The 15320-nt window shown below is 36.3% G+C and overlaps 1 protein-coding gene across 3 annotated transcripts in view; it reads left to right on the forward strand.

Annotated features, from left to right (window-relative positions):
• The window catches only part of GRID1 (glutamate ionotropic receptor delta type subunit 1), a 504645-nt gene that overhangs the window by 273198 nt on the left and 216127 nt on the right, over positions 1-15320 (forward strand). For all 3 annotated transcript variants that reach the window (XM_051617448.1, XM_051617449.1, XM_051617450.1), the window contains exon 4: positions 10585-10790. In XM_051617448.1, the coding sequence (XP_051473408.1) occupies positions 10585-10790 (206 nt within the window). The remainder of the gene's footprint in view (positions 1-10584; positions 10791-15320) is intronic.

Raw genomic sequence — 15320 nt, forward strand, 5'->3', positions numbered from 1 at the left:
TTCTTAAGTGGTCTTTCAGAGATCTGTGTCATGTTCTTCTGATAAGTTTCTCACCCCATTGTCTTGTGCCCAAGTTATTAATTGTATTAATGAAATATATGTCAGACACAGAAGTGCTCAAACGTATTACGTAGCATCGAAGCACTATGAACATCAAGATGATTAAACTCAAAACTTAAGACAACTACAAGAAGCATTAGTTATGCTTGGTGAATGAATGAGCTGGTAGAATTGGAAGTGCTAGACTTTATCTGGTCATTTTATGATTAATTATAGTGGGAGTTATCTTAAAGCTATAAAGAGGCAGACCTGTTGTGTCCCAGGAATAAAAACCTGTGATTGATTCTGCCTGGAATGAGTAGCAGAATAAAATATAAAGAGAAAAATAAAAACTGTATGTTAATCTGATAACCTGCAGCTGGTTCATTTAGAGTTCAAATAGATTTTCTCTGTTTTTATACTGAAACACATCACATGATTTAATTGTTCTCATGAACTCAGCAGATTCAGGTTTTTTTCTCAGGACCTGGAAAAGTAAAATGTAAAAAATGTGTGAATTTACTAGTTATAGTTTTATAGTTTTAGTCTTATGTATTTTATATTTAGTCTTTTATATTTATATTTTATATTACAATGCCATTTCATTGCATTGTAGTAATGTAATGTTTTCTTAAGGAGAAGGTTCTGTTTTCCCCTTTCCACCTATTCCACAAAAGTAGAAGTAGGAGAAGGCAGCAATTACATTAAAATCTTGTCTTTACCTGATTGATGGATTTTTGGATGCCTGGCAGTAACATATTATCCTGTCCTTTCTCGCATGACATCTTGTCCTCTTCCAAGGCATTGCTTTATTTAAAGTAACTCAGATTAGTACAGTATCTGCCTCTGGGTGCTGTGTTAAGGTGTACAGGTTCACCAGCACCCACCAAAGATACCATTACCCCCACGGTGCTGCTCAGCCAGAGGTGTTCTTCACAGCCTTTTCTAATGAAAAAATTATTCCCAGTGACATTTAGAATTGCTTAATTCCTTTCCAGTAAATTAGAAGACATTAATTGAGAAATTAAGTTAAGTCAGGGGGAGAAAAGTAGACCTGTTCTTTGAAACGTTAACCATAAGGGTGTATTAGATTTCCTAACTGGCCTTCATATGAATGGCTGCAATCAGTAAGTAAAAGCTTGTCAGATTTTGGGGGAGTTGGACTGAAACTTTGTCTCAATGAGTGCCATGATCAAATTTTAATGTAAATTTACTGAGGCACATAGCTGTTGTGTTTCGTTTACTGATAAGTTAAGGCGATGCTATAGTAACTCCCAATTTTATCAATATGTAAATAAAAACCTCAGATGTCATGGGAGTAAACTGAAAACTCTGAATAGTGCTTATTTTTGAATGTGAACCTTTTTTTTCTATTGTCTAAGCACTTGGGCATCTCTGAGTGTAGATTTCTAAATAATTTTCTAATTAGTTGCAACTGAAATTTTTTTGAGACATTCTGCTGCGAAACTGGGGATGGTTTTAACTAGTAAACAAAGGACTCACTTACTGTACTTGAATGCTTTTATTCAAATAAAGTTATTGCAATTAAATTTGTGTGGGATACATTAATGGAGTCAGAAAAGTCTATGTAGCATTATGCTTCCATTTTTCCATAGTCCTTTTCTATAGCTGTGTTTTTAATGAGGAGACACTTTTTTCCTAAGCCTGTAAATACTTCTCTTTGCTGTTGCTCTGTAGAAATACAGTAAAGAGAAGAGGAAAAGCTATTCTTACAGATGATTGTTAATTTTCAAATGGAGTGCTTCAGTGAAACCTGGGTAATTGCTCTTGTGCCTGGGCACATATGAAACAAATCATCAAGAACAAGTTTACAGTGCCTTCACAAAAGCCATGTATTCGGTCAGAGGCACAAACTATTAAAATATCAATGTTGTTTAGATACAAAAGTTGCACAGGAGGATTGGTTAAAAAGGTATGAAACTTTTTGCTTGGTTTTTATTGCTGTTTTAAGAAAGAAGGGCTTAACATCTGGGAAGATGGAAATGTGTTCTATACATTTGAGGTGTTTGTCTTGAATTATCGTAATAGAAATGGATCGCAGTCTGTAGTAGTTATGTGAACACTAATTGTATGTTGAGAATTCATGTATGTGAGAGGAGACCTGGCATTGAATTTCCTCACACTTGAATATTTGTAGGACTAAGGCCTAAAATATATTTTTTTTCACAGAATACTAGGGGTCAGAAGGGACCTCTGAAGATCGAGTACACCCCCCCCCTGCCAGAGCAGAGGGGAAAAAAAAACCAACAACACAACAATGACAAAGAAGACCCACCACACCAGACAAACAACTAGGGCAGTTCACTCAAAGGCATTCAGATAGATCTTGAAAGTCTCCAGAGAAGGAGTCTCCACAACCTCTCTGGGTTCTGTTCCAGTGTTTTGTAACCCTCACAGTAAAGAAGCTCTTCCTCATTTTCAATGTGTTAAAATGTGTTACTTTTGTTTATAATATGATCAGCAGAGAATCTTTTGTCACCAACTACCTCAGTGTTACCAGTTGTCTTTTCAGTGATCATTAATCACATTTTCCAAAAGGATGGAGCTAACAGAGAGATGCCTGCAGGAGATTTTAGCTTATGACAGAATTTAAGTACATTCAGGTTTTTATTATCTTGCGTGATGTTTTGGGGTTTTTGTTTGTGGTTTTTTCCTCTGGAATCCAAGTCATGTTGGAGAATGGAGTAGTTTGCCATTGTACTGGAAGTAGTTGTCATAATGCAAATTAATAATTGGCAATTCATTTTTTTTCTGATTGTTTGTCATTGGTATATTCCTACAAGAGGGACTAATTGATGGTCATTATATGTGACATGAGCTTAGTTTTTTGTTTCAGTTCCCTCCTGCTCCTGCCAAGAGATTTGTTATTGCAGTAGAGATTCTTCATATCTTGTTTTTAACAGAAAACACTAGAGAACAGAGGAACCTATAATTAATTTTTGCATCCTTTTGTATTTTTGTGCAGTATTGCTGTATTGCAAAAATGGACTTTTAATAATCAGGAAATTAAGGATACACCATTTTTCTAAATTTCTGAAACACTGGAGTGTTTGTATGAAAATTCACTTTGAGAGTCAAAGAGGTAGCCAAGGAAATTAAGATACTACCATCTTCATTACAGCCTGGTGGATATAATTTAAGTAAAATAAAGGTTGACCGGAGGCTCATTCATCCTGTGTTCTGAGCTAAAAATATACCTACTGTTGCTGTTAGCTTGCCAGCAAGTGACCAAATATTGGCCAATTAGTTCAGGCTGGGCTTGCCAGGGCAAGTGGGCTTTGTGCAGCTCAGTGCCCTGCTCAGGCTCCACATGAGCTGGCGTCTGCCTGGTGGATGCAGTGTGGTGACACAGAGCCTTACTGCTTAAGTTGAATTATTATTTGCTGACATGTAGTTAAGTTGGCATAACAGCAAGTAGTTCCTGTAACATTTATAGCATATACTTTATTTCACTGTACAGGTGTTTGTAAAATACATTAAGATCCTTAGCTGAAAGATGTTGCATAAATACAAGCAATCATTATTGTTACACATGTAAAAGAATAAGTTCTTCCTACAAGTAACCTTTCCCCAAGAGGAAATTTAATTTCTTTATCTGCAGTAATTTTATTGCAGTCTCTCTTGAGATAGGAATGTGCAGTATTTAAAGTGTCCATTGAAGCCAAAGACATCTGCTTCTATCTTCAATTTGCTGGACACAGCTATATACACATGCAGAATAAATCTCTTTCAAATTCTCCACTCACTTCTAGTGTTTTCAGAATTAGAAGAGATACTTTTTGCCTCTCTATTTAAGGCATTCCCTTTGCATATTTTTTCTGTTTCAGGATATGCTTATTTGCATCTGCAAATAATAGTTTAGGGTTCCTGGCGACGTTTATGAAGGACATACTTCATGTGTCAAACTGTGATAACCAGACTTACAATGCAGTAACAGCTTCTTAACACTCACAATAGCGCTTGTGTTAAAGCAGACAGGCTTATGATCCCAACATCCTAAATGAACATTATTAATTCAGGTGTTCATGTAAAATAATAGGGCCTCTCAGCCCTCCAAAAGAAGAGTGATATATTTTCCTAATGTACTCGTGGATGGATGTTTAGGATTGCTTATGCTCAGCCATAACAAATAACAGGCTCAGTAATTTAATGCAAGAATTAGAATTAATTTAAATGAAATAAACACTTTGTTCAAACTTAGGATACATGTCAGCGAAAGCGTAATTTATGTCAATACATCTATTTTTATCTTATAAGAAGGTCCAGCAGTAGCATTGCATAGCATCTTTTAATGTATTACCAGCAGAAGTGAGATGGAAAGGTATTACAGTTCATTTGAGTGGTTTACCATTGAGCAAACGGTTGGCAATTATTGCACTTGGAAGAATTAAATGGGTGATTTGAGTGAAAATGCTAGTTCTTCAGTGAATTACCTTTTTGCACCAATTGTAGCATATGTCCACTTTTTTTTCCAACATTAATTAATTTCCTGAGGTGGTTTCTCTTGTTCTTTTGAATGTTAAGTGTTAAAATCAAGAAGGAAAGACCTGTAGTTGACCTTTCATTATAAATGTGAAAGGGGTGTTGTAGCCTTTAAAAAGCTTTTGTGCTTCTGGGAAGCACCAGTTACCTTTGGACTGAACCAACTGTTTCAGTTATGAAGCACCTGTTCTGCAGAGTAACTTTATAATGTTTTTCATAGTGATGTTTACCATCTCTATTAAGTTGGATCTGAAAAAATCTGGTTGTGCATGTGACATATCTAGCTTTATCGTGTGTTCTGGCCCTTTTCTGTCTGTTTCAGGAGTGAAAATCACTACTACCTATGATTTGTATCCATTCAAAGTCCTTTTTGTATTTAAAAGCCTGATAACAAAATTGATGTAGGCAGCATAACTATCAATACATTTTTCCTACAGCCATTATAAAGGCTCCAGCCTTTGATATTGCAAGTAGTTCTGAGTAGACCTTTGTATTTGATTAATCCTGATGCTTGTATCAAAACACATGGTAAGATTTTTAGTTTCTACGGAGCTATGGTCAAATGTCAGCCTGTGATCTAGATTTAAACGGCAAATCAGTGTTCCCTGTACATTTCAAAGATTACATTCCTGATAGCCTGTTTTATTCTTTCCAGAAACCTCTGATTTCTGGCTTTTCTCTCATCTCTTTGAGAAGAGGCTGTGCAGCAGCTAGGGCTGTGTGGTGTTATGTAGTGCCTGGTTGGTCAGGCAGTGCTGGCACCTTGCTTTGTATTTGATTAATGTTAGTAGAACTGTCAAGGAGAAAAAGGTGTAAAAAGGGGAAAGGAGAGTCTAATGAGATCCTGAATATTCCCAAGTTGAAATGGTGAACTGATCTGAATGCTCATAATTTACAGGGGCTTAAACCGCAACTGCGCTGCTCTATGGAGGAGAAAGGCATTGAGGGTTAGAATGCAGAAATACACCTGTGTAGTGCATAGAAATAGACAGAAACCGTTCCTGCCTGAGGAATTCCCTGCACTGCAAATTGTGAATTGTTGGGAGAATGTCAGAGGGAAGTATGGCTCCACAATTTCTCCTGCTTTACACTCTGTTTGTCTGAGACAGGTTATGGAACTTGCAGAACTTCTTGTCTGGTCTCATCTGGTACAGCTGTTCTTATAAAAGCTGAATTTTTAAAAAATCCAACTTAATGAATGGGTTTATTGTATTTGCTATTATATGTACTTGCTATAATAACTACTGCCAGGTCACTGACTTACTCTAGTTCTTTAGGAAAAAAAAAAAAATAAAATAGGGTATAAATGTAGAAATTTTTCTTTGAGCTCCAGTGTAACTGAAAGCCTTCAAGAAGGCAGAGATTTTTTAACAGAAAGTTCTTGAAATGAAACTTGGTTAGGAATTAGGTTACTAAATTACAAACATTGTTTTGAAACTGTGAGTTCTAATGTTTGTAGAAAAATTATTTGGCTGATAGCAGTTATCTTAGTGCTGATTGTGGGAATATGGCAAGCAGACACATATGAGGAGAGGTGGTAGGTGGAGAGAGATGTTGTGTGTCTGAAGAGAAATAATAAAAAACAGAGGAAAAATAATTATAAAAATAGATAATATACCTTAGTAATATAATTTCACATTTGCACTGGGATCGAATAAGCACTTACATTCAAATATTAATATAGTAATATCTTTTGTTACAGGCTTTGTTATTACATACTCTGGTCTAGTCATTCTATTTGAACAGTTAATATTGTCAGTGTTTCATGTTGAAATTTTCAGTACTTGCTCAAAGTCTTACTATTCTTGATGATTTAGACAAAATAATTTCCTTTTGGATGCATAAATAATAATCTTCCCTATATACTCTGAAGGATGAGAATTTTGTTATTTATTAACTAAAGAATAAGAGATACTTCTGAAATATGTCCACTTTCAGTTTTCTAAAATACTGGAGTATATTCAAATCCTTCAAGGAGGATATTATCTGTATGAAGTGCCCAAATATGGTATTTAAAATAATTCATTCAGAAAGCTTTCGATGCAGCAGGAATCTAATTATCAGGATGTGTTTCCCTGTTTCCTGCACCAGTTGTCCTATCACTTACTTCTTATGTAAACCATTTTCAGTTGCAAAACTGAGGGACAACTGCTGTTGCAAAATAAAAAGGAGGAAACCCGTGAAACTGAAGTAGTTCAGGAAACCTGTTTCAAAGTGCTTACAAGTTATCTTCCCAATTAGTCAGTCTTAGAACGTGGATTTTATTCTGTCTTGAGAACTAAATAGTAAATGGGAAACATTCTGTCTAATTTGCTGTCAAGAGAGACAAACTTACAATAAAGCAGAGTATCTCTATATTAAAGGGTAAGCAAGAGTAAGTTTTACTTTCTGTTGAAGTATAAAGAAAATGTCCTAGAATTGTCCCTAAATTGTTGGAACAGTTGAATGTATTTTTAATGTGCATAAATACCAAAATAATGGTGACACTCTTCTCACTATTTTAAATATATCGCCAAAATATCACTCAAAACTAACAGAGGGGAAAAAAGTGTGAAGTATAGAGCCTACAAACAGCAAATGCGAAAACTCAAAACCTCAGCATTTCCTGCCTGTTCTCATTTTTATATTTTTTTTACACTTATTTACTTTTCCCTCTTGCAAACATACAAGTGAAAGGTTTGGTGTAGGTCATTTGAAAAGAGAGCTTGCTGATGATACTTCAGTGCACCTGGAATTTACTCAGTGATGGATAAGAATGAAAGGGTGCAAAATTATTTCTTAGTGCTTCTTTAGCCTTGCCTTCAGATTTAGCTTGCTGTTTCAGTTTGCTTCCAGATATTTTCTACCCAAAGTAGTTCCTGACCACATGCTGCCTCTATTTCTGTCACATGGGGTTAGGAACTGGTATTGAAAAGACAATATATTGCTCTCTACCTCCTGGAAATTCCTTTCCACAATGAGCCATCCTTAAAGGCCAGCTGTTTCCAGCCACACAGCTGTTTCACACAAAAATAGCTTAAAGCTGCTGGAGTCAAGGCCAAGAACCAGATCCTCTAAACTTACAAAAGGTGAATGCTAATGGTTGGCTCTGCGAACTTCTTTTATATAAACAAGATTATATATAATATAATAATATAAATAAATTTATCTGTAGATTATGAGCTTTACATTTGACAGCCAGTGCCACAGTTAACACCATTCTTTTATGTTTGTGTTCCAGTCAACCAGTGCAGTGACCAGCCTAACCTCTCGCAGGAAATGATACATTCCATTACTCCTTATAGTACAATAAAGCCCTTTATTTACGGCAAGCATTAGTTTTACAGTCACAGTGACAGAATTAATATCTTAACAGTGCATCAAGGCTTTTCTTACCTCCTTGTAATCCTTATCCCTGGAATTGTCTTGTTCTTCTGTTGTTGGGTCTGAACATGTGGTTTCTATGTCAGAGTTAGGAAAAAGGCTTGTGGCCATAGCAATACTCCCTCCAGCCAGATATAACAGAAGAGACACAAAGTTAAGAAGTTTGCTTTTCTTACCAAGTGCTGGTGAGTTAGTTCTGATTCCAATCTGCTAATTTCATACAATTGTGGTTGATGCTAGAGTAAACATATCCTGGTTCTGCAGATCAATTTTATGAGAAATACCCGAGTGCATTTTGTACAGAGTTATTTTCCTTCTGGAGCGCAGGTGTTGTATCACCTTCAAGAAAGCAAAAAGGCAAGGCAAAAAAACCTGGAGCAATATAAGCACAGTTAATCTTTTATAAACAGCTTTCCTTTGTGCAGTAATAACTTTAGATATTTGCACAAAAAGACAAGCATTACTAAACTGTAAAAAAGGGAATTTTCTTATTTGTCAAGCACTGCAGTAATTTTGAAGGACTAAACATCATTAAAAGAAAAATCTTTGTTTCAAGTGTCACAGATCCATAAAGTGAGCATAGGTATAGTAATGAATGCTAGTTTACTGAATCTAAATTAGCAAAATCCAAACAGCTTGGCAACTTTAATAAAATGCTTTAACCTGCAAACAATAGTTGTTTGTCACTGTCACTATTTCAGCACACCTGCAATATTTAGCTGTTGTAGAAGTGCTAAAGACTTCTGGCATTTTCCAGAAATGCCTGCATAGCAAGAAGCCACTTCCAATCCTTAGTGACTCAGGATTTTAGACAGCAAGGCTGGCAGATACTTGATATTGTGATAAAACTTCTGTAGGCTTGCTTTAAGTCACCAACAAAATCCCTGTGAGTGCACCTTTCCTGGTGGTGCAGTTGGCTGGAGTGATGATCATGTCAACTGAACCTGAGTTAAAAAGGCAGTGAAGAGTCTGCTACAGTTGGCACATCCCTAGCTGAATTTCTATTCCTTTCTGATGGTTCTCTATAATTAATCTGTGTTCTTAATCTGAATTTATCACATTAACAAGCATTTCCATGTTTGGATAAAAGCATGAAGGTACTCAAGGTGGCTTTTGGTGCCTTTCTTTTGGACCTAATTTTTGCTAGTTATCTTATTGACCCTGAAATATTGTCCTAGGACATGAGCTAAGATCTTCAACTGATGTGTCCTTGTGAGATGTTATTTGTACCATGTTTCATACAATTTTATTTTTTTTTAATTTTTTTTTTTTACTTTTTTTTTTGAGATGGAGGAGGAAAATGGTCACGTTTATTCTATGGCCACGCAGCAGCAAAATTGATGGTGGTCTGAGAGCCTACCCAGACAGGGCAGGGACAGCAAGGAATGCTACTGACTTGAATTAGCCTGATTTTCAGTCCTCTGCCTTTAGCTGTGTCTGTAGTATTGATACTTGGAATTTCATCAGCAGAGAGTGACTTCCAGGATTAAAAAAAGTGTCCACCAGCTGTTGCAATCTAGTCTATAGACATCATTAGTTATCATAAAGTTTTCCAAAGAGCAGGTTTTATCATGGGAACAATAAATATACTCTAACTTATATCATTTGGCTTCACCCACGAACTGAAATTTGATGCTAATAGTGTGAGAAATGAATGAGAAAAGAGGTTTAAATACTTCTTTATTCAATGCAAGTTATTCATGTTTCAGATAAAGTTGAGAGCTCCTCGTGACAGGGTACAGCTGCAATCAGGTCACTGCTAATTTTAAGAGCAACCTGGTTCAGTATAATCTTTGACCTTTTTCTTGCTCTGATTTTCACTACAAACTAAAACCTCAGATATTTATTGTAGAAAAATGCTGACAGTCACGAAGACAGAGTACAGTTTGAATGAGCTGATTTTAGCATGAGCATGGTATGAAATGTGTGTTCCTCCGTGTCCTAACAAATGTGGTTAGGAAAAAATATTTTTTCTGTCAGACTGAAGTTGAGGAGCAGAGTTCAAAGGAACAGGTTTGAAGGGGTGTGTTTGCATGATTTCCCCTACTGAAAGCCAATTTTTTTACACTATCATATATCCCAGTAGTTTGGGACTTTGTGTAGTGTTGCAAAGGCTTAAAGGTTAAGGGTAGATCTCTAGTTAAGTAGGTTATTTATAGGAGAGGAAGAGAAAGGGTCAAAAGGAGAGCTTTGAATGTTCTGGATATTATGATTTTTTCCTTGGAAAAAGCAAACATGATATCATGTAAGAGAGGTTGTGGTAAAAGGATAGAAGTTTATGGTTGAATGATTTATCCCTCTGCTTACTCGCTTGTTCCTGGATTTCTGCATTTGAACTGTGATATTGTTGGGGTGGGACTGTCTCTCTGTGCAGTGTTAAGCCCCTAGAGCTTCTGGGGAGGTGTGCAGAGCTACTCAGTTACATGTACTGGCTCTTCCTAGGATTCATTCAGAGACCTCTGGGAAAGGGAATTAATGGAGTTTCCCTGTTGGCATTGGCTATGGAAGGGAGCTGTGGAAGGTGGCTATGTGGAGTACTCTTCTGACTGCACTGCAGGAAAAAAAAATCAGAAAAGTCTTTTTCCACCTAATTAGTGATGCTTGCCTAACTGGCGAAGGTTGATGCAGTGGTTTTTTTCTTTCTTTTTTTTTTTTTTTTCACCCCCTCCTGTGTTGCAGATATACGTGGACTGCAGGGATTTCTTGATCAGGCCTCAAGACTGGGACTTGATGTATCATTACAAAAAGTGGACAGGAACATCAGCAGAGTCTTTGCCAACCTTTTCACCACCATGAAAACAGAGGAGCTGAACCGTTACCGGGACACATTGCGAAGGGCCATCTTACTCCTAAGTCCACGGGGAGCCCAGACTTTTATTAATGAGGTCAGTGCACGGTTGTTTTCCTCATTGAAATTTCAGGAATATACACGATTAATTATGTGATACCTTGCCACCTTTTCAAAATGGTAGATTTTGCCAGTGCTTCTTGATAAATGTCAAATAAGATTGTCAGATTCTGTTGCCAGGTAATTGAAATATTGGGTACTCCATGTCATGCATCCTTTGGGGTTAATGCAAATGGTACAACATGGGCCAGATGGCCACTTTCACTACAGTGTACAGCTCTGTGGAACAACTGTTTTTTCTGGTTATCTTCCATACCAATACTCTTGGCCTGGCTTTCAAACTCTTGACAAGCGACCAGAAAATCCACTACAGTCTATTAGAGATGAAACATTATGTGCCTGAGAGAGCAGTCTTTGCTGTGGAAATCTCCAAATTCATGTTAAAAGGGCACACAATGGACATTTGAAAGTCAAATCAGTTTTTTTATCAATTATGAAGTAGGAATTGTGTTTCTTTTTTTCTGAAAGGTTTCTTGAAATCAAAGAGGCTAATTAGGGAAGGGAGGTAGCTGTTGAGCAAACTGGTAATTACTGTTGTGCTGTGGGCTAATTTTTGGCATTAATTAGTTTTAGCCAGCTTTTAATATTAAATAATGAATTCATTTATTTTGCTTTATATGTCAGAGTTGAGAACGAGAGTTGCATCCTCAGTTTAAGTCTGTATGTATTCCATAGCTAAGAATTTGGCAATGAAGTAGGGTTTGTTTATTTATTTATTTTTAACTAACCAGGGTTAAGATTGAACTAAGAAATTAAAATGTGGATGAGACCTGTTCCTAATTATCAGTTTTGCTGCATCAAAGCCTGCTAAATTAAAAAAAAAAAAGGCAAATTAAATTAGCTCATTAATATTTTTAACATATCAGCATAAGTAAATTCTCATTTACATTCATTGGTGATTTTTAAATTAATAGGGTAAATTATATCCTAAATATACGTGGCAAATGGGTAGCTTGGGAAAGAGTAAGTACAGGGACAAATTCTTCTTGAGTTTGTGTATGCACAGGGATTTTTGGTAGAGGAATGAGGTATTAACTGCCCTCAAAGTGTAGCAAGCTACATGCAGCAGAGTCAGTGGTTTTACTTGCTTCGTAGTAGGCTTCCAGTAAAAATACAGACTGCTGAGTTTTCCAGTGAGTCCTAACAAAGTGTGCAAGCCAGGTATTAAAAAGAAATCAATGCATGTTTCATTCAGACCCACGCTGGGTAGTAAGTCTGTCCCAGTGCACAAGGCTCCAGAAACATTCGTAAGAGTTACGTGTGTGCACTGCCAGGACCCTGCAGGTCTCTTGAGTGCAAGGGCTAATGTATTAAACTGTTTTACTACTCACTTCACCTTAAAGCAATGTGTATTATAGGCATTAAGGCTAATGATCTTGATATATTTTCAGTTCCCTGCAGGAGCTTAACTGTGGGCAGAAATGAAAAGTAATTTATTTGGCAGTCTTCCTATATTGAACCGTGATTGATTCAGAAAAGCTTTATAAAAGAAAATTTAAATCTTAGAAAGGAACTCTCAGAAGGCTTGGGATGTGAGGTGCACGGTGTGGGGAAGAATCCTTTTCTAGAGGAGCCTGGGCTTGCATTTCATGGAGAGGTAGTGACAACTGGGATTCCTCAATATCTCAGTCAATGAGTGCAACTAATTATGTACAGCACAGTTTCAAACAGTCTAGAATAACAACTTTCAGTTTAAATGAAATATGTATTGTTACATCATTTACAGAAATACATCCACAACATGCAGCTCTAAGTGCCTTCGATAGGTTTATACATTTCCACAGTTAGAAACTATTTCATGCTATAGGTTCTATATAGCTATATGCTGACTACTCTTACCAATGCAGCTCAACACCTTGAAAGTTGTTTGAGATTTTGAAACAATTTCCCTTTCCAAGTTTGGTTAAAAGAATCTAGGCATCTAAAAAATGTAAGTAGTAACCTGAGAAGAAAATTCAAAGACTTTATTTTTAAATGTGGGGTATTTTTATTATCATCCTGTCTATTGTAGCACAAATTACAAATAACAACTTAAGAACAAAGAGAAAAAAAATATTTAGAGCTTTGTTTCCATAAATTTCTAGGAAAGGAAAATTGTGGGGAAAAAGAGGTTCCATGTTAAGATTTCCAGTTTTCCTGAGTTGATACTTTGTAGAAGAGGAAAAAAAAACAAACCAAAACAAACCAAAACACCACATCAACTAGATTTATTAAAATCTATTAACTGGTAGTGTATCTTCATAAAAACCAGGTGTTGCAGAGAAACCCTACTGTGGATCGTAGAAGAAAAATAAGGGATTTTTCTTAACACAAGTCATAGGCATCAGCCTTTGGAAGCTGGTGCAAGATGTATTTTGCCTGTTTAGATACTGCAAATGATGCATTTCTCCTGATAAAAATATGGATCTAGATTTCAACCTTGTTTATCATGTCTTGGGTGGGCTCCTCTGACTTTGGATGCACAGAGTAAGGGGACTTTGACATCTCATGCATAAAAACCTTTCTAAATCCTAAAAAACCTCATTTCTAGGATTATTTCTTTAATTACTGTTAAGACTTCATTTTCACTTTACTGGCTTAGCATCCTCAATGCCTGGTTCTGTCATGTCAAATGTACTGCAGCAGGATTTACTGATATTTTGTAAGTTTTCAAATTTTATTATTCCACTATAAATCTGCTTTAATTGTTAGAATATAAAGGGAGGGGGAAAAATATCTTTTCAGTGGTACAGGTATAAATATGGAATCAGTCTTTATTCAGAAAACAGAACGTAAATGCATTTATAAAAGGGTAGCTAGCCTACATTTTGCATTAGAAGGTCACTTTGGGATTAAAGAAAACCTAATCTAAAGAGTGTCCCTCCTTAATAATTTTGAGAAAAATGTTCCCTTCTCCACATGCAAAAATCCCTGATGTATTTGACTTGGTGCCATTGATCATTTTATATGCAAAACCAGCCTCAATTGTAAGAGGTATGCATGTAACAGCAAAAATTCTTTTATATTTTGAAGACTCTGATGTCCTTTTAAGGCATCATATAAAAAAACCTTCTAATTCAGAAATGGGAAGGAGGTGTATTACTTTCAGCTATTAAGTTAGTTTCTTTGGCCCAGACACAGGATCTGAGACTCAAAAGGCTCCCTGTTCATGACAGTGAGATTTCACCTGCCTCTTCCACTTATCAATGGATACATTTTTTTGGTTGTAAGTAGAGATATGTTTGTGTGGACTGCTTTTATCATTAAGGGCTCTATACTACACAGTGACATGAATGCATGGAAAACTGTTCAAAGAGAGGTGACAAAATGATAAAAGGGAGGAGAGCATGACCTGTGAAGACTGGTCCCAGGGACGTGCTATATGGAGCCTGCCTAGGGGGATGTAACTGTCAAAGACTTGAGAAGAAACATGAGAGGAGGAGGAAGAGGAATGATTTAAGGTGATCATGGGTGGTCTACTGGAAAGTAATGACCCAAAGCTAAACAGGGAATGCTTTCTAACAGGGAAGTCAATTAAACAATGTGAGCTCTTGGCAAGAGAGGTCAGTGAGGCATCACTGTCAGGGTATTCCAAGAGTTCACTTAGATGAAACACTTTGGAAACTTAGTCTAGCTGTCTTTCTTGAACTAGTTTGAAGGATGTTCTAGATGACCCAGGGGTCCTTCTGAAGAGACATCAGGAAAAATTATTTGCGTGAATACATTCAGACTTTGTACATTTTGTATGCAACATATTTGAAGAGGAGAAAGAGCATTTCTCAAGTTTCCTATTGCAAATGTGCAGTAACTGTTACCTGTGGAAGGTTTGGGCTTTATTGTTCTTCACAGAACACACACACCTTGTTTGGGTTATGGATTGTAATGAGATTTATTTATTTATTTATTTATTTTTAAACCGTAGGTGATATCAGTCGCTTTATAGACTTCAGTCATCCTACTTTTCAGTATTATTACCTTTACTTTTGAAAGCCAGTAATTAGGAGGTATTAACACAGTTGTATGTGGTTATTGATTTGAAAAGAGAAAGAACTACTGGCTTTTCAAAACCTTTAACTCAGTGTTACTGATTTTTTTGGCACCTTCATTGAGGTGTGAAGTGTTTCTGTTTAGGTGCATCTTTGAAAATAATATCATTACTTGAGAGTCCACCTTGCCTGTAAGCTAGAGAGCTCACTGCAGTAAGATTGCTAGTATATATGCATATCACTGCAGCACACCAACTGAAAACAGAACATTGTTTTGCATGCCTAGTATCATAAAAAAGTTTTTAAAATAATTTTAAAAAGAGCAGTTAAATTGCATTTAAAAGTAATGCTAAAACCCTGTGTCATTGCAGCAGGGTTATCTGAATCACTGCAATTCCAATTTGAGCTGAAGCTAAAAACTTCCAGAATAATACTAAGTTGGTTAAACAGCTGTACTTTATCTCTCGTCTGGAAAGTAATGACTGCTCTCTTTCTCTTTTACCTTGGTTCATGTCAAACACACTGACTGGTTCTTTAAATAA

The sequence above is a fragment of the Apus apus genome, chromosome 4, assembly GCF_020740795.1.
Source record: "Apus apus isolate bApuApu2 chromosome 4, bApuApu2.pri.cur, whole genome shotgun sequence".
Classification (NCBI taxonomy): Eukaryota; Metazoa; Chordata; class Aves; order Apodiformes; family Apodidae; genus Apus; species Apus apus.